This window comes from Cnephaeus nilssonii (assembly GCF_951640355.1).
Source record: "Cnephaeus nilssonii genome assembly, chromosome: 8".
NCBI lineage: Eukaryota > Metazoa > Chordata > Mammalia > Chiroptera > Vespertilionidae > Cnephaeus > Cnephaeus nilssonii.
The window spans coordinates 82,335,271-82,355,637 of record NC_137079.1 but is presented as its reverse complement, the minus strand read 5'-3'; the positions used below and the strand labels follow the sequence as shown (position 1 = coordinate 82,355,637).

The following is a 20,367-nucleotide window of genomic DNA, read 5'->3' as shown; positions in this document are numbered from 1 at the left end:
GGCTCACCCGGATCCAGGGGCCCACGGCCTCACCCGGACCCGGGACCCAGGCTCACCCGGATCCAGGGGCCCACGAAGGCTATCTATTCTTGTATCCTTTTTAAAATTAGCAAGCAATATCCCTCCCCTCGACATCATTGTAAAAATTTTTCAGCATTTTACATACTTTCTGAATTGACAGTATGTTATTTTATTTTTTGTTCCACAGTATTTTTAAAATAGTTTCCATTTCCCCCTTATTACTTATTCTTGAATATAAAATGATCTATGCTGACCTGGGGTTTGCCAGCAGACAGACTGGATAAATTGGTTTTGATTCTCTTTTCTATCCACTTCTGTGCTCCAATTTCCTTTGCAGATCTTCAGATCTAGCAGTCTTTGGCTCCTGTGGTTCCTCTGGGATGAACCGATATAATAAAATAGATGGGATATTTTCATATCCTATCACATACATGACTTTTCCATACTCTGGATAGATGGGATTCAAGAAAAACTACAGTTCCAAGTTTTCTCTGGGCTGTTTTTCTGCCCATGTTCTCCTTTAAAAATGTTTTATGATATAAAGGGGCCTTCTTCTCTTCTTTCCTATTTTCTCCCATTCTCTGCTCAGTTTTATTTTATTGCTTGCAATAAGGAGAGGGTACTTACAAATTGTTTTACAAAAAGTGCTGAAGAGGATGAAGAGGTGGGACAACCTTAGCAGGAAAACGGGACCAAAGAGAGAACTGTTCTCTAGCTTCATGACTAAAATGCATGGCATATAGTTGATCTCCTATATGTATACCTTAAAAGGCATTTTCTTGGGCCCTTTCAGACCTCTTGAATGAGAATCTCAGGGTGGGGGTGCTAGTAAAGCCTGAGAATCTATATTTTAACAAATTCTCCAGATGATCAGGCTACACACTGAGTCTGGGAACCACTGGTACGGACCTGTGATTTCTCAGTGGGGTGGACAGTAAGGAGGGTTGAAGCACCTACCTTCTTGTAATTGGACATAGCACTGATGGATTCATTGCATTTCCATCCAGTTACATTAGTGTGGTAGGTTAACAATATTCCTCTCAGCCTCTGGAAGAAGTTTAACACTCAATACCAGTTTTTGGTAGTGTGATTTAAAAATATATATAACTAATTATTTTAGTAAGAAGTTGCGAGAAGTTATGTAGAGGTTGTGATGGATCTCTGTCTCTTTTTAAAAAATATGTTTTATTGATTTCAGAGAAAGGAAGGGAGGAGTGAGAGATAGAAACATCAAAGATGAGTAATAGATCAGCTGCCTCCTGCACGCCCCCTACTGGGGATCTAGTCTGAAACTCAGCTGTGTGCCCTGACTGGGAATTGAACCATGACCTCCTGGTTCAAGGGTCCACGCTCAACCACTGAGCAACACTGGCCATGCATGATGGATATCTCTTAAAACCAAATACCTCCAGTTCATCTTTCATACATTGCTAAGGTCCATTCCTTCCCATTCACCAACAGAATCTCACTGTTTTGAGCAAGAGACTATTTTTGCTGCCACATAGCTAGAACTATGTGCCAGTAAAATTATCTTATCTTTCTTAATTCATAGTTCATGTCACTGCCTTAAAAATGATAAAAATGTCTGGTGGTTAGCCAATTTGCCTATAAGTTGAAGTTCAAATTCTTCCAGCCATTCAAGATTCTTCACTCTATTCTTCACTTCAATCTTTTCCTCCATCTCTGACAATACCTTCTACTTTCCAAAGATTACACCCTCTTACTTCACTAGTCTCACTGTTCTTAAACTAACCATGCTTGTTAGGCATCTAAGCCTGTATTGATGCTTTATACTCCTAATCTGTTTATTCAAATCTAAAATAGTATTCAAAGTAAAGTTCTGGTGCCACCTTTATTTCTGGCTCAAATTTCTCCTTCACATTGTAGATTTGTCATTCTAAAAAATTTTCTCCATTTTCCCATTTCCTGGAGGTTAATGTGCAAACTCTTACCCCTTGCAAACAACTTGGTTCCAATTTTTCTTTCCAGGCTTATCTCTACAAACTGCTTTATGTACTTGAACTCCAGACACAGGGCATCCCTCCTTGATTCTGTTTTGTCATGTATTTTCAGTTCTCTGTATCTTTGCATATGCTCTTCACTCTGCCAGATATAATTTGCCCTTTTCTCAGCCTGAAAAACTCTTTCATCTCCTTCAAAAATTATTTCAAATATTACCTTCTCTGTGAAACCTCACTGACCTCTCCCAGGCGGAGTGCTCCACTTCAGAGCATCTTGAAGCAAAAATATCCCAAACATAGGTATTCCAAGTAGGTAAGCATTTCATAAACTGTTACATCTTGCATTCATGTCATTTTCCCCAGCACTCTTAGAGTTGTGAAGATTATGAGAGCATATGTGTAAAACCATGTTGCAATGCACTACAAAATGTTTACCTTTATTATTACAACTCTAGAATTAACAAGTCCTTTAGCTAAAAGTGAAGCCTCTGTCTTTTTATTATTATTTTTTTGTTGTTAATACTCGAGGATATTTTTCCCGTTGATTCTTAGAAAGAGTGGAAGGGAGAGGGAGAGACATTGGGAGAGAGAAACATCAGTGTGAGAGAGATGCATAGATTGGTTGCAGGGGTCCAGCCTGCAACGGAGGAATGTGCCCTCGACAGGAATGGACCCGGGGACCCTCCACTCTATGGGCCCATGCTCTATCCACTGAGCGAACCGGCTAGGGCTCTGCCTTTGTTTTGTAGAACTCGATTTGAACAGTTTGCCTGACGTTTTGGAGATGCACTATAATTATATTAGGATTAGTTTGCTTTCTGGTAGGACCACCTCTGCTTTTGGTAGTATGAACGGGAGGCAGCTTTAGCCAGTGTCCTACTTTTCTCTTACTTAAACTCATAAATCATGCTTATAACGCTTCACCGCAGAGTGATTAAAAAGTGCTTGATTTGGGTCCTTTCTGACATTTTGGCAATTTCTACATATCACTATGATACGGGTTTTCTATTTAAAAGTTAGGAAAAACAGTAGGGAAAAGGATAAGGCGCAAGGTTTTCAAATACTGTATGGGCACACTGGTGTGGATACAGTGAATCAAGATAGGTGAAAGTTCTGCAATCTTGTGAATATATGCTCTACGTCTGGGAAGGATCTGAAGCAGCGCACGGGGAAAGTGCGCGGTAAGACCGGGTGTTAATCAACAAACGGAGACTTAGTAGGAACATGTGAAGTCACACCATCAAACGCCCTAACCCGCCGCGTTCCTTGCACTGCTGGGCGCCCACGGGATCGCGGGGGATCGGAGGGAGGCCCGGGGGAGCCAGGCCACGGGTGAGGGCGAGGCGAGGCGCGGGAGTCGAGGGCCCGCAGCGCAGGCCGGCCCGGCCCGGGCTCCCCGCGCGGCTCCGCCGTCCCTCCCGGCGGCCGGGCGGCGTCTCCGCCCCCGTGGCCCGGGCCCGAGCCCGCAGGCCCGCGGCGCCGGGGGAAGGAGTTTCCGGCGGACTCGGCGCGGAGAGCTTCCTGTCCCCCTGCCGCACCGGCCCACGCTGCCGCTCGGGACACGGCTCGCCCGGAGCCCCAAACCGTCGCCGGCGACACCCCGGCCCCATGCAGTCCCGGCTCCTGCTGCTCGGGACGCCCGGCAGCCCCGGCGGCGCGGCCGCTCGGCGCGTGCGGCTGCTCCTGCGGCAGGTGGTGCGCGGCCGGCCGGGCGGCGACGGGCGGCCGGAGGTCAGACTGCTGCACGCCGGGGCGGGGGCCGAGACAGGTAACCCGGGCTCCCCGCGTCCGGTGTGGCTCCCCCGCGCTCCGTGCGGAGCTCCGCGCGCCCCCGCCTCGCCCTGCCCGCTGCCGGGAAGGAGCGCGGCGCGGGGAGCCCAGGCGCGGAGGGTCCAGGCTCGCCGCGCGGCTCACTGCTGGGAGCGCCGGGGAGCTGCACGCTCCTGGCCTCATTCCGTAGCCCCCGGGGTCTGCACGGGGGGTTTGACGGCTGGGAATAGTGCTTTCTCCTCCCGCACTGCTGCTTTCACCCCCGCTCTCTCCCCCACCCCCAGCTCCGACGTGATTTACTTGATCACAGTTCACGCAGAAGTTAAAGCAGCAGCCCGCAGAGGTAGTTGAAAGCCAAACTTGACCTTGCTCTCTGAGTCTCAAGGGCCTGGAAGCCGATTTGTCCCATGTTCCAGCCAGGGCTGGTTCGGCAAAGAACCCATCGTTCACCGTGTTTTAAATGTATCCATGAGCTTTTTCAAGTTTTACAGGAGTTTCCTTTCTCACAGGTTCACCTTCTCTTAGAGCTGAACATTACAACTCCAGTTAACCCCCCTGACGCGGCAATTGAGGTCACTGAGACCGAGGGACCAGTGGATTGCCGGGGATCACACAGCTAACTAGGCTCTGATTTCTAAGCTCAGTATTTTTTGGTTCTATTTGAACTTGTTTTAGGGATCTCTCGCGTGTTGAAGTTAGAGCATTTGTTCTGGTTAAAGGAAGGCATGTATATTGTTGCTGCTCTTGATTGGAAAGTGATGCTAGGCAAGATTTTGTCAGTTACTGTGGTTTAGAATAATGAAGGTTTTTACTACGAAATTGTAGGTTTTATTTGTTCCTCTTGTTTTCCTAGTTTTCTGAGCTCCAAATAATTCTGGCCAGGAAATGAGGGAGTTTAAGTCCCATACATTTCATTCATTCATTCATTCATTCATTCACTGAACAAATTTTTTCCCCTGTTATGTCACATTGCGCCCCTTATCCATTATTATGACTTCTAGAGTATTTGTTTATTCCTTTATTTATTTTTATTTTTATTTTTTTAATATATTTTATTGATTTTTTACAGAGAGGAAGGGAGAGGGATAGAGAGCTAGAAACGTCGATGAGAGAGAAACATCGACCAGCTGCCTCCTGCACACCCCCACTGGGGATGTGCCCGCAACCAAGGTACATGCCCTTGACCGGAATCGAACCCGGGACCCTTCAGTCCGCAGACCGACGCTCTATCCACTGAGCGAAACCGGTTTCGGCTATTCCTTTATTTTTTACTCCTTGAGTTTTTGTTTGTTTGTTGCTCCTTTGTCTTAGAAGGCAAAGGTCAAGGGGAGGAGTGTAGTATAACCTGCAACTTGGGTTTGGAGTTAGTGTGGGTTGCAGTCCATTTCTGCACTGTCTAGATTTGGAGATTTGAGGCTAGGTTACATAATTTTGTGACCAGGTTTCTTAACTATAAAATGAGGATAAGGAGAGTATATCTAATGGGGTTGTTGTGAGGATTTAATTAGTTAATACAATCCTTGGCACATATTAATGTTCAATAAAGTAAGCTTCTTTATTATTCTTAGTATATGTATTTTCAGCTATTTGAGAGTTATTCTGTTTCCTGGGCTTTAAAAGAACTGAACCAGTTCCTTGTAGGTTGAGAACTATCAGAACTATCTGGGTATGCAGACAGAAACGAGTCAATTCATGTGAACTTCCTAAAAAAGAAAAAAAATGTTCTTTGTATATGAATAATACATGTTGGTTATAAAAACATTAGAAATCCATGTGGGTGTGAATTTTTAAAGTCTGTATTTATATAGGTACTAGAGGCCCAGTGCACAAAATTCCTCTCAGCCCAGCCTTTTTTTTTAAAAAAATTTATTGATTTTTTACAGAGAGGAAAGGAGAGGAATAGAGAGCTAGAAACATTGATGAGAGAGAAACATCGATCAGCTGCCTCCTGCACACCCCCTACTGGGGATGTGCCCGCAACCAAGGCACATGCCCTTGACTGGAATCGAACCTGGGACCCTTCAGTCCGCAGGCCGATGCTCTATCCACTGAGCCAAACCGGTTTTGGCTCAGCCCAGCCTTTACCTTCTCTAATCCGGGACCCCTTAGGGGATGTCCAACTGCCGGTTTAGGCCCGATCCTGGGAATCGGGCCTAAACTGGCAGTCGGACATCCCTCTCACAATCCTGGACCACTGGCTCCTAATTGCTCACCTGCCTGCCTGCCTGGTCACCCCCAACTTCCCCCCTCGCTGGCCTGGTTGCCCCACACAGCCTGCTTGTTCAGTCATTTGGTCATCCCTCACTAACCTCCCTGCCAGCCTGGTCGTAGGCAGCCATCTTGTGAGGGTGTGAGGGTTAATTTGCATATTACCTCTTTATTATATAGGATTGGTGATTACTTGTAAATGTCCTCAAAATTTGTGTTATGTCGGCAAATCAATGTATAAGCTTTGCTTCAAATGTGAGAGACATGGACACATTACAGACAACATATTAACTTAAATTCAGTCTTTGACTCTGGCATATACATGAGGGGTATGGATAAATGCAGCTGAGAACTCACCAGAAATCTGGACTCAAGGACATCTCTGATCCAGGTAAACAGGAGGCAAACTCTTGGCTACCCTGGGCCATGATGATGGCCATCAAGGTTGGAGTGTCCCATTTTAAATCAGAAGTCATACATAGACAAATGTAAAACCACAAAAAGCAGTGTGCCTTAATGAAGTACAATTTAGGTTGGAAAGATGCTCTCAGGAGCACTCACACATGTGAACAGTAATTCGATACCTCCTCTCTGCATAGAATTGACCCTGCTTTCTAAAATGTAGTTTGGGAAAAGAGCAACAAGGTACATAAAACAATAAATGCAAGTTATATGCTGTTCTTATTTTGTCTGTACTGTATGCCTATCTTATTAACACTTTATATCTAATAAGCATTCAGTGACTTATTCTGTTAAAGTTCATACAGAGAAGGAGCAGGAGAGGCTGGAATTGTCTTGTTGGCTTTCAAGATAGGAGCTTTATAAAGCTTGGTGAGCAGAAGGAAGAGGGGGTCATTTATGTTAAGAAAAAAAAAAATCCCCAAGACCACAGTTTTTTATCCCTGCCTGTCAGATAGTCTTAGTATCTATAATTTGTAAATTCTTTGTATTTCTTTACTTCATAGTAGTATTGTATTTTGGTTTTAGGAACAAATAGGTTAACAAGGAGGTTAGCTACTACAGAGTTTTCAATACAAATTATTGTAGTGTTTTCACAGATGGAGCCCATCAAGTTGGTTCAGTAGGACTCTGATGTTGAATATGTTCAGATATACCATAGATCAAAATCAAATGATAAACTTGGAAACATAACTTTATAAATCCATTGTGACATATATAGCGCTGTCCTTAACACCATTACTATTATAGGAATTCACTTTTATCTTTATGATTTTTGTGTATGAAGTAATTTTTTAATAAAAATATTTATTTTTTTTAAAAAGAAATCTATGTTCATTGTAGAAGAGAAAAAAATACAGACAAATCCCCTAAAACATAATCTTCCCATACAAACTCATAATTGTCAACTTTTTGGTGTTAATCCTATCAGATTTTATAATATATAGTATTTATTTTTTTAATACAAACACATATTTCTTTTTTTAAATTGGGAGTCATTTGTGTTTTATAATTTATTCTGACTTAGCCTATTACAAACATATTAACCCTTTGCACTCGCTTGCTTTTTTCAAAGAGCTGCTACCGATGCTAACCGTGTCAAGTCACACTCAACATCCGAGTGCTAAAGGTTAACATAGTGATAAATATTGTTATACATGATTATTTTAAACTCGAGGCCTATTGCACAAAGATTCGTGCAATAGGCCTTCCTTCCCTTGACTGCCGGCACCGGTTTTCCTCCGGCACCTGGGACCCGGGCTGCAGCAGAGTCAAGCCTTCAGCCTTCAGGTTTGGCTCTGGCCGCAGCAGAGCCAAGCCTTCAGCCTTCAGTGGAGCCTTCAGTCTTCAGTCTTCACTACATGCCTGCTTATGCAAATTAACCTGCCATTTTGCTGGGTTAATTTGCATACTCATGATTGGCTGGTGGGCATTGTGGAGGTACGGTCAATTTACATCTTTCTCTTTTATTAGTGTAGATAGGCATTAAGTTCATATATTTACCTATATAATATATATTTTACCCATTTTCCCTTTTTGGATATTCAGGTTGTCTATTTTTAAATATATAAAGAGTGCAATAAATATCTATCAGCATTTTTGTGATTTTTAAGATTATATTCTTGGGGTACAATAGAACTGATGGTTTTGGGGTTGGGAAATACAGAACTGGGGTTTCAACTGAGAAATATGGTATTAAGGGAAAAACTATATAATGGTTCAGGCCTTGCACTAGGTGTTAACTTTGGGAAATTATTAACTACTTTGAACCTGCAGCAGGCTAGTTTGACCCTGAGAACATTGTGATCCTATTGCGTATTAAAGAATTTAGCAATAAAATTCCAGAACAATTATAACTTAATCGTTGGGAAGACCTAGTAAACCACAGGTGATTCCCTTCCCCCTGGGAACATTCTGCAGTATCTGAAGACATTTTTAGTTGTCATAACCAGGATAAAGAGGGTGTTACTAGTATCTAATGGGTAAAGGCCAGGGATGCTGCTAAACATTTTACAATGCACAGGACAGCCCTCACAATTATCTTGCCCCATACGTCAATAATGCTGCTGTTGAGAAACCCTGAACCAAAGCAACTTGTTTGTCAGAGCTACAAGTCATTGAATTATGAGCTCATTTGATAGTTTTGAATATCCTAAAGTATGTATATTCTGTAATTTATAATTTTGAGTGGATTAGGAGCATTAAAAGCACATTTTAGATGGACTACCACAGATGTATCTGAGATATGTAACTGAGAAAAGCGTTTTTGAGACTGGTAAAGATCTTAACAATGTAACAACTTTAAAATATCTAAGGAAAATATACCGATTTCTCATGGGTTAGCTAACAATGAAATAAAAACTATCAGTCATAAAAATTATTTAAGAATTATTAGGCACCAACAATATTAAATAAAATTCTGACAATGCTATGTACTGAAAAATTTGTTATTGATTAAACATTGATGAAAGATTAAAATCTTTTTGGTATTCAACCCATGTTGATGGCCACAAAGGAAAACAGAGTTTTAGATGAAATACTTAGTAAAATTTTATATGGACAAAAAGTTATTCTCTCTAAAATAATCCTATCTAATAAAAGGGTAATATGCAAATTAATTGTCACTCCGTCACAAAGATGGCAGTGCCCATAGCCACAAGATGGCGGCACCCACTCCTCTCAGCCCCGCTGGCGTCCCCCAGTCCAGGGGGGGTGGCTGCTGAGGGTAGGCAGCGTGAGCGGCCTGGCAGAATGCTTGCTTCATTGCTGCGCCCAGCTTGGGCCGGCCCCCCAGAGCCGGAGCGGACACGGACAGGGATGGGGGCCGGCCCACAGCCTCCACAGCTGAGCACAGGCCCAGAGAGGAGAGGGCGGGCCCGCCTCCCACGGAATCGGCGCAGGTCCCTCCCACCTCCTGCGTAATCGGCGCGGGTCCCTCCCACCTCCTGCGGAAGCAGCGCAGGTCCCTCCCACAGTCAGTGTGGGAAATCTTTTAACCCTAGTGAAGGCCTCTGTTGTCATCAGAGACTTCACAATGGAGAAAGACCTTGTGAGTGCAGTCAGTGTGGGAAATATTTTCCCTATAAGAGTAGCCTGCAGAATCAGCGCGGGTCTCTCCCACCTCCTGCGGAATCGGCGCAGGTCCCTCCCGGCTCCCGTGGAAGCAGTGCGGTTCCCGGTGGCGTGCTGTGGTTCCCTCTGGCTCCCGCGGAAGTGGCGGGTGGCCTACTGCGCGTGATATCGCGCGATGGGCTACTAGTGCTTTAATAACATGTACTGTATAAAAATTGGTAGTGGAATCCTTTGGCTTAATTTTTTTCTGAAAGCTAATTACTTGATGAAAATTTATGAATGTTAATATTATTCTGATTACAATGTTTGTTTTCAGAATATCCACAGGGGCAAAATGTCCTATATTGCTCTTTGAGCATTTATCTTCTTTGTAAAATAGGAATAGTTACGTTTGCTTTGTCTGCCTTTACCTTATAAAAAACTAGAGGCCCGGTGCACAAAATTCGCACACTCTGGGGGGAGGGTGGGGAAGGTCCCTCCCGGATTATGAGAGGGGGCAGACCAGGCCAAGGGACCCCACCCGTGCACGATCGGGGCCAGGGAGGGACACGGGAGGTTGGCCAGCCGGGGAGAGACCACAAGAGGGCTCCAGGGTGTGTCCAGCCCATCTCGCTCAGTCCCTATTGGCCAGACCTCAGCAGCAAGCTAACCTACCATTTGGAGTGTTTGCCCCCCGGTGGTCAGTGCACATCAGAGTGACTGGTCGACCAGTCGACTGTCTGCCCCCTGGTGGTCAGTGCACGTCACAGCGACTAATCAACCGGTCGACTGCCAGCCCCCTGGTGGTCAGTGCATGTCATAGCGAGTGGTTTAGCAGCCTTAGCATATCATTAGCATATTATTAGCATATTATGCTTTGATTGGTTGACCAGACAACCAGACATGTAGCATATTAGGTGTTTATTATATAGGATGATTAGCTAGCAATCATTTGGCTTTAAGTGACAGATATGTGCACAGAAAAATGCATTGATTGGTTCACAAAGGTGGTGGGTCCAATGGCTTTAGATCAGGCTAGATGCAGGATGTCAAATAGCTTAGGGCTTGGGCTCTCTCTGCTTTCCCCATGGTCTTCCTACATTTCATTCTCCACTTATAAGATCTACTGTTTTTGTTCTGCTCGTTTAAATGTCTGGCAGGCTTTTTTCAAGTGGAAGCAGTGATAGCCTTTCGGACCAAGACTTTCATTGTCCTTACAATTCACAGTGTCAGAAGAAGAGAGAACATTTTTTCCTGTGAGCTCTGACAAAAATCCTGGAGAGAACTTTCATGGGCCACGTTCATGTGCCCATCTCTAAAATGTGGCCTGAGGGTGGAATGTTCTTGTGCAGGGTACTTACTTTTGGAGTTTTAGGTTTAGGAATAAAGGTTGGGATGAGTGGTATAAACTCTACTCAAACCAAATGGTGTGGGTTCTCCACTGGAGGAAGAGATTCTGTCAAAAGAAAGGGGAAAGCTCTGGCCGGTTTCGCTAAGTGGTTAGAGTGCCAGCCTGAGGACCAGTGGGTCCGGGTTCGGTTTCCAGTCAAGGGTGTGCAGGCCTGATCCCAGTCCGGGTCCAGGTGTGTTCAGGAAGTAACTGATTGATCTGTCTCTCTTGCATCTAGGATGTAACTGATTGATCTGTCTCACATCTATGTTCCTCTCTCCTTCTCTCTCTCTCTCTCTCTCTCTCTCTCTCTCTCTCTCTCTCTTCTTCCCTCCCTTCCACTCTCTCTAAATATCAATGGGGAAAAAAATCCTTGGGTGAAGATTAATAAAAAAAATAAGTTAACAACAACAACAAAAAAATAGGCCGAAACCGGTTTGGCTCAGTGGATAGAGCGTCGGCCTGCGGACTCAGGGGTCCCGGGTTCGATTCCGGTCCAGGGCATGTACCTTGGTTGCGGGCACATCCCCAGTTGGGGGTGTGCAAGAGGCAGCTGATCGATGTTTCTCTCTCATCGATGTTTCTAACTCTCTGTTAGGCTGACGCTGTAACCACTGAGACATGCCACCCAGGACTAGAGTCTTTTCAGTGTTTTTAATTCTCAAGTACATATGCTTCATGCCTGAATAAAATATATAATTTAATTTATTGTTAGTAGTGTTTATGTGACAGTGTGTATACTGTACAGCAAGCATGTAAAACTCAAAGGCTAATGGGCCAAATAAACAAGGTTTAACCCTTTGCACTCGCTTGCTTTTTTCTCGATTCCTTTATTCTAATGCTAACCGTGTTGAGTCACACTCGACATCCGAGTGCAAAAGGTTAAGTTTATGTGGGTCACAAAAAAACAAAAGCTTCAATTTTCATAGAAACGTAGGTTTATTTCGATAGAGACATGCTGAATACAAAGGGCTGAAATAAATGAGAAATCGTTAACATATTAATATTTTTCTTGAACATTAACTTACCAGACACTGAGTAACTGCACAAATTAGTAAGCATAACGCAAATGAACCTATTTTTTTTGTTCTCCGAAAGCAAAATATTTCCTGTTGCATACACCAAACAAGTCAGTCCAAGACTAATGATGTGGCAATCGGCTGCTAAAATATTCACTGTTAGTATTAGTGGAGAGAAATGGTGCGCCTGTGTGTAAGGCATGTAAGGGAAATGAATGCAACACAATTATAGTAATCAGTCATTAGCGAACGTTGTAGTTCGTTATTAATTATGTATAACAGGATATTGTAAAAATTAAGTTACAAAATTTTCATTTTTTTATTATTTTTTGTGTCTGTTTACATATTTTATTATTTTTTAATATTTCAAGAAAAATTATCTTAATATTACATGCAATAAACCTTATTATCTCAAGAAAAACAATTTAAAATATAATAATGTTACGTGCAATAAATACTAATTATTCAAGAAAAACAATCTTAAATATAATATTACATGCAATAAACATTAATATTTTAAGAATAAACGGATTGTAAGTATAATAATATTTCCAAAACTCTACTAACATAGTTTGATATCACAAAAGTTGTAGGAAATATTAAAAATCTGCAAATAACAGGATTACTTCTATTATATTCTAAAACTAGAGGCCCAGTGCATGAAATTCGTGCACTGGGAGGGGTGTCCCTCAGCCCAGCCTGCACCCTCTCCAATCTGGGACCCCTCGGGGGATGTCCAACTGCCGTTTATTGGGCCTAAACCGGCAGTCAGACATCCCTCTCACAATCCGGGACTGCTGGCTCCCAACTGCTCACCTGCCTGCCTGCCTGCCTGCCTGCCTGCCTGCCTGATTGCCCCTAACCGCTTCTACCTGCCAGCCTGATCGCCCCCTAACCACTTCTCTGCCAGCCTGATCGACACCTAACTGCTCCCCTGCTGACCCGATCGCCCCCAACTGCCCTCCTCTGCCAGCCTGATAATCCCTAACTGTCCTCCCCTGCAGGCCTGGTCACCCCCAACTGCCCTCCCCTGCTGGCCTGGTTTCCCCTAACTGCCCTCCCCTGCTGGCCTGGTTGCCCCTAACTGCCCTCCCCTGCCGACCCGGTCGCCCCCAACTGCCCTGTCCTGCCGGCCCAATCGTCCCCAACTGCCCTCCCCTGCTGGCCTATTCGCCCCCAACTGCCCTCCCTTGCTGGCCATCTTGTGGTGGCCATCTTGTGATGACATGGGGGTGGCCATCTTGTGACCACATGGGCATGGCCATCTTGTGACCACATGGGAGCAGACATCACGTGACCCACATGGGGGTGACCATCTTGTGCGAGGGCTTGACGGTCAATTAGCATATCACCTCTTCATTATATAGGATATTGTTTTTCTCTGGCTCTATTTTTGTTCAGTTTATGTTTTTCATTATATTCCATAAATGAGTGAGATCATGTGATATTTATCTTTCTCCAGCTGGCTTATTTCACTTAGCATGATACTGTCCAGTTCCATCCATGCTATTGCAAATGGTGAGAGTTCCTTCTTTTTTACAGCAGCATAGTATTCCATTGTGTAGATGTACCACTGTTTTTTAATCCACTCATCTGCTGATGGGCACTTAGGCTGTTTCCAAATCTTAGCTATTGTAAATTGTTCTGCTATGAACATAGGGGTGCATATATCCTTTCTGATTGGTGTTTCTGATTTCTTGGGATATATTCCTAGAAGAGGGATTACTGTGTCAAATGGAAATTCCATTTTTAATTTTTTGAGGAAACGACATACTGTTTTCCACAGTGGCTGTATCTGTCTGCATTCCCACCAGCTGGATACAGCAGTGCAAGAGGGTTCCTTTTTCTCCTCATCATCTCCAGCTCTTGTCATTTGTTGATTTGTTGATGATAGCCATTCTGACAAGTGTGAGATGGTACCTCATTGTTGTTTTGATTTGCATCTCTCAGCCTTCTTTATGTCCTCTTTCAAAAAGTGTCTATTTAGGTCCTTTGCCCATTTTTTGATTGGATTGTTTATCTTACTTTTGTTAAGTTGTGTGATTTCCCTGTAAATTTTGGAGATTAAACCGTTATCGGAGATAACATTGGCAAATATTTCTTTCATGCAATGGACTTTCTTGTTGTTTTGTTGATGGTTTCTTTTTCAGTGCAGAAGCTTTTTATTTTGATGTAGTCCCATTTGTTTATTTTCTCTTTAGTTTCCAATGTCCTATGAGCTGTATCAGTGAAGATATTTCTATGACACAGACACATGTCTGATATTTTGCTGCTTGTGGATTCTTCTAAGATTTTTATGTTTTCCCGTTTAAGTCCTTTATCCATTTTAAGTTTATTTTTGTGTATGGTGTAAGTTGGTAGTGTAGTTTCATTTTTTTGCATGCATCTGTCCAATTTTCCCAGCACCATTTATTGAAGAGACTGTTTTGTCTCCATTATATGCTTTTGCCTGCTTTGTCAAATATTAATTGAGCATAATGGCTTGGGTTGATTTCTGGGTTCTCTGTTCTGTTCCATTGGTCTATATGTCTGTTCTTGTGCCAATACTAGGCAATTTTGAGAACAGTGGCTTTGTATTATAGATTGATATCTGTTCTTGTGATCCCTCCAACTTTGTTCTTTTTTCTCAGGATTGCTGGCAGCTATTAGGGTTTTTTATTTTATTTATTTATTTTTTTATTCCAGATGAATTTTTGGAGAGTTTGTTCTACGTCTGATTAATATACCATTGGTATCTTAATGGGGAGTGCATTGAATCTATAGCTTGCTTTGGGTAGTATGGACATTTTAATGACGTTGATTCTACCAATCCATGAACATGGTACGTTCTTCCATTTGTTTATGTCTTCCTCTGTCTCTTTTTTCAACATTCTGTAGTTTTCAGAGTCTAGGTCTTTTACCTCCTTAGTTAAGTTTATTCCTAGGTATCTTAATTTTTTTGGTGCAATAGTAAATGGAATTGTTTTTTTAGTTTCTCTTTCTGTGAGTTCATTATTGTTATATACAAAAGCCATAGATTTCTGAGTGTTAATTTTGTATCCTGCTACATTGCTGAATTTATTTATTAAGTCTAGTAGTTTTTTGATGGAGTCTTTGGGGTTTTCTATGTACAATATCACGTCATCTGCAAATAATGACAATCTTCATCTTTTCCAATTTGGATGCCTTTTGTTTCTTCTTCTTGTCCTTCTTGTCTAATCGTTATTGCTAGCACTTCCAGCACTATGTTGAACAGGAGTGATGAAGTGAGCATCCCTGTCTTGTTCCTGTTCTTAGGGGAAATGGTTTTAATTTTTGCCAATTGAGTATGATGTTGACTGTATGTTTGTTATATATGGCCTTTATCATATTGAGATATGCTCCCTCTATTCCACCTTTGCTGAGAGTTTTTATCAAGAAAGGGTGTTGGATTTTGTCGAATGCTTTCTCTGCATCCATTGATCTGATGATGTGATATTTGTCTTTCAATTTGTTTATGTGATGTATCACATTTATTGATTTGTAAATATTGTACCAGCCTTGCATCCCTGGAATAAATCCTACTTGATCATGTGCATGATCTTTTTAATGTATTGCTGGATGCAATTTGCTAATATTTTGTTGAGGATTTTAGCATATATGTTCATTAGGGATATCTGCCTGTAATTCTCTTTCTTTGTAGTGTCTTTATCTGGTTTTGGAATTAGGATAATGCTGTCCTCATAAAAAGAGTTTGGGAGTGTTCCTTTCTCTTGGATTTTCTGAAATAGTTTGAGGAATATAGGTGTTAGTTCTTCTTTGAATGGTTGGAAAAACTCCTCTGTGAAGCCACCTGGATTTGGGCTTTTGTTTGCTGGGAGTTTTTGATTACTGCTTCTACTTCACTGGTTGGTTTGGCCTATTCAGGTTTTTTAATTCTTCCTGATTCAGTTTTGTATGGTTGTATTTTTCAAGGAATTTGTCTATTTCATCCACATTGTCCAGCTTGTTGGCTTGTTCATAGTATTTTCTTACAATCCTTTGTATTTCTGTGATGTCAGTGGTTACTTCTCCACTTTCGTTTCTGATTTTATTTATTTGGGTTCTCTCATGGTTTTTCAATTTTTTTATCCTTTCAAAGAACCAGCTCTTGGTTTCATTGATTTTTTTTGGTATTTTTTTTTTTTTAGTCTCTATGTTATTTATTTTTGCTCTAATCTTTATTATATCCTCCCTTCTACTTATTCTGTGCTTTTCTTGTTGTTCTCTTTCGAGTTCTTTAAGTTGTAGGGTTAAATAGTTTATTGCTGATTTTTCTTGGAGGGACGTGGGAGATTGGCCAGCTGGGGTGGACTGTGGGAGCACTCCAGGCGTGTCTGGCTCGTCTCACTCAGTCCCGATCAGCCGGACCCCAGCAGCAAGCTAACCTACCAGTTGGAGCATCTGCCCCTTTGTCGTCAGTGCATGTCATAGCAAGCAGTTTAGCGGCCTTAGCATATCATTAGCATATTATGCTTTGATTGGTTGAATGGCTGACCAGACGACCAGACACTTAGCGTATTAGGCTCTTATTATATAGGATAGTGTGTGCTAAGTTCCTTATGAGTGTTTCCTTAAAACTTCAAAGTCAAGAAAAACCCCACAAAAAACAAACTTTTTTTTCACTTGTCTTCTAAAAGGATTTTGCAAATATGTATCCCTTTGAAAATTTTAGGTTGATGTCTAAAAATGTTCCTGATAAGAATAAATACTTGCAGAGGATAATGTTTCCAGTGTGTTATAAATATTGACATTTAAAATAACGGTTACAGTCCTTTTTAAAGTATATCTTTTAAATAGAATCAGAATATCCTAGTAATTTATTAGCTAGGATCTCTATTTTGAAAATAGATGAAAAGCTCTTCTTTAATTGCCAGAAAATATACATTATTTTTATTTCCATGAATTTTTATTTTAACTATGCTTCTCATAATTTTAACTTAATATATTTTTATTCTTTTTATTCTTGAAAGTTTTATTTTTATCATACGTTTCTGCAACAGTTTAAACGTTAAAATGTTTCTATCATTACGTTTATTAGAGCACATTGTTCACAAGAACATCAAAAGGTTCCAAATTTTCATAAAAACGAAAATTTAGTAGAAACATACCTGTCGATGACATGAATGGTTGAATATTAATTATTGTGAAAAATGTTTATATAGTAATAACACTCAATTCTTTGCACACTTTATTATAATACTATGTTGATTTATTATAAAAATGTTACTTTTAATGGTCTATCAATTGACAACTTTATTTCAGTCTATTTCAAATTTGTAGGTAACAAAGAATCAGAAACCACTTGACTTGCATCACTTATTGAATCACTATATTAGGGAGGTTCACTAAAAAGTCTTTAACAAAATATATCAAATGGCTATGGTTACTTTCTCACCTAGAGGCTGCTGTTTAATGTCCACAGAAAATGATGATAAAATAAAACCATTACTGTAGAGGAGACATAATCAATAATTGTAATATAGTATGAAAAATGTTATTACAGAAAAGGAACCAGATATTATACTAGCAGAAAGACAGAAATGGAGTGATCAATTCTTGTGGGAGGTGGAAATTGTGCAAAAGGAAAAATTAGGGAAGGTTCAGTGGAGAGGTGAAAATATTTGAGGGGTAGTTGTGTGAAGGGAAAGTGGTGTGAGAGATTTGAAGGGTCTTCTAGGCTGAGGAAATAAATAATCAGTCACTGAGAAAGGAATACAAGAGGTAGAGCTGGTTAGAGATGGCTGGACAGTACACAACAGAGAATATAGTGTTCTGTTTTTCTCATGTTAAAGTTGAGGTGTCTCTAATATCTAAGTAAAATGTCCAGTAGTTTATTGACAGATATGGAATTCAGGAGAGAGGTAGACGTTTAACCCTTTAATCACAGTGTCAGAGTTGGGCCATTTGCATAGATTAGATGACTCAGGAAAGTGCAGCATGGAAACAGAAGATGGCCAAGAACAGCAAGGTCTGAGGCAGGGAGGGCAAGTGCCTCACCCATATGAATGTCATTTTCCTCTTTGCCTGCAGTAGCAAGCATGGCTAATTGATCACTGCCCTATTTCTTTCTTTCTTTTTAAAAATATGTATTTATTGATTTCAGAGAGAGAAAGGAAAAGGGAGAGAGGGATAGAAACATCAATGATGAGAATCATCGTTTGGCTGCCTCCTGCACATCCCCTACTGGAGATTGATCTGCAACCAGGGCATGTGCCTGACCTGGATTCAAACTGTAACCTCATAGTTCGTGGGTCAATGCTCAACTACTGATTCACACCAACTGGGCTGCGCTACTTCTCAATGATTCCAATTTCCATTCTGATTTCTTCTTTGGATTTTTGTTGTTGTTGTTGTTAATCCTCACCTGAGGATATTTTTCCATTGATTTTTAGAGAGAGTAGAAGGGAGGGAGGAGGAGGAGAGAGAGGGAAAAACATTGATAAGGGAGACACACATCCATTAGTTGCCTCTAGCACGCACCGTGACCTGCACCAGGGATCGAACCTGCAATGGTACATGCCCTTTACTGGGAATTGAATCTACGACCCTTTGGTGCCTGGGTTGATGCTCTAACTACTGAGCAACACCAGTCAGGGCTCTTTTTTGGATTTTTAAAGAAGCCTGTTGCTTGATATCTGAATGTTTAGAGACTTTCTAGTTGTTTCCAGTGCTTTCTGTTACTGATTCCATTTTGAACGGAGAACATACTTTGTATGATTTTAGTCCTTTGAAATTTAATAATTCTTGCTTTATGGTTCAGTCTATGATCTATTTTGGTGACTGTTCCATGAACAATTAAAGAGAATATGTATTCTGCTCTTGTTGAGTAGAGTGTTCTATAAAAGGTCATTTAGGCTGAGTGGCTAATAGTGTTTTCATATCCTCTCTATTCTTTTTTTTTTTAATATATACTTTATTGATTTTTTACAGAGAGGAAGGGAGAGGGATAGAGAGTTAGAAACATTGACGAGAGAGAAACATCGATCAGCTGCCTCCTGCACACCCCCTACTGGGGATGTGCCCGCAACCAAGGTACATGCCCTTGACCGGAATCGAACCTGGAACCTTTCAGTCCACAGGCTGACACTCTATCCACTGAGCCAAACCAGTTAGGGCTATCCTCTCTATTCTTACTTCTATTCTTAATCTTAGCCAAAAGTTTAAGAAGGGATTGTCTTTACTTCCCTATCCTTCTGTTTTCTCCATGCTGCACTCTTCTGTCAGCACTAAGAGAAATATCCTATATAATAAAAGCCTAATATGCTAAGTGTCCGGTCGTCTATTCAGTCAATCAAAGTGTAATCATACCTAATAAAATGGTAATATGCAAATTACCATCACTCCGCTACGCCCACGATTGGGCCGGCTGGAGGAGCGGGGGGCGGGACTCAGGGTGGCCAATTGGCTGGCGGTAGGAGCGGGGGGTGGGGACTCACGAGTCCCCGCCCCTTGCTCCTCCCGCCGGCTTAAACGGCCGGCGCTGCTTAGGCCGGCGCTGCGGAAGACGCTGGTGGCGGAACTCGGGGTGGCCGATTGCGTGGCTGCCGGCACCAGATTTCCGCCAGCAGCAGTTTTCCTCTGGCCACCCGCCCGATCGGAGCGCCTCCCGATCGGAGTTCCTCTCGGGGTGGCCGATCGTGCTGGCGGGAGGCGCTCTGATGGGCGGGTGGCCAGAGGAAAACTGCTGCTGGCGGAAAACTGGTGCTGGCAGCCAGGTGAAGGAAAAGTCTATTGCACGAAACTTCGTGCAACGGGCTCCTAGTATGCTAATGATATGCTAAGACTGCTCAACCGCTCAGTATGAAGTGCTCTGACCACCAGCGGGCAGAAAGTTGACCAGTCGAGCAGTTGCTATAACGTGCACTGACCACCAGGGGGCAGACACTCAGACTGGTAGGTTAGCTTGCTGCTGGGTCCAGCCAATCGGGACTGACCAAGACCAGCTGGACACGCCATAGAGCCCTCCTGTGGTCCCTCCCCGGCTGGCCAACCTCCTGCATCCCTCTCTGGCCCCGATTGTGCATGGGTGGGATCCCCTTGCCTAGCCTGCACCCTCTCGCAATCTGGGGCCCCTTAGGGGATGTCAGAGACCTGGTTTTGGCCCTGTCCTGCAGGCCAGGCTGAGGGATCCCACTGGTCCACGAATTCGTGCACCGGGCCTCTAGTATTAATATATTAATCCAAATGATTTTGGATTTTTCAATTTCTACTTTTAGAAACTTCTGCCAGTTTCTGGTTCATGCTTATTCCTCAGTGCCCTCTTGGCCAGGTCACCACCATAGGTTTGCTGTGTTCCTTCACAAAGAGTCACAACTCCTTTTAGGAAACTTTCTAAATATGCCTCCTCTGCTTGCTCTTTCCCTTGCGCCTCCAGGCTTAGGGTGGTAATGGCTTTCTGTTACTGCTAGTCCCATTCTTGTTGGTTTTCCTAAGCTCTGCCCAGACCTGCATGCATAGTTCTTTTATTATACTGTCCTCAGTTTCTCAG

General features: G+C 42.4%; 1 protein-coding gene across 2 annotated transcripts in view; it reads left to right on the top strand.

Moving 5' to 3' along the window:
* The first annotated feature begins 3,498 nt into the window (after positions 1 to 3,498).
* Positions 3,499 to 20,367, top strand: part of VWA8 (von Willebrand factor A domain containing 8) — a 400,056-nt gene continuing 383,187 nt past the window's right edge. For both annotated transcript variants that reach the window (XM_079778511.1, XM_079778510.1), the window contains exon 1: positions 3,499 to 3,750. In XM_079778511.1, the coding sequence (XP_079634637.1) occupies positions 3,591 to 3,750 (160 nt within the window). In that variant the 5' untranslated portion in view covers positions 3,499 to 3,590. The remainder of the gene's footprint in view (positions 3,751 to 20,367) is intronic.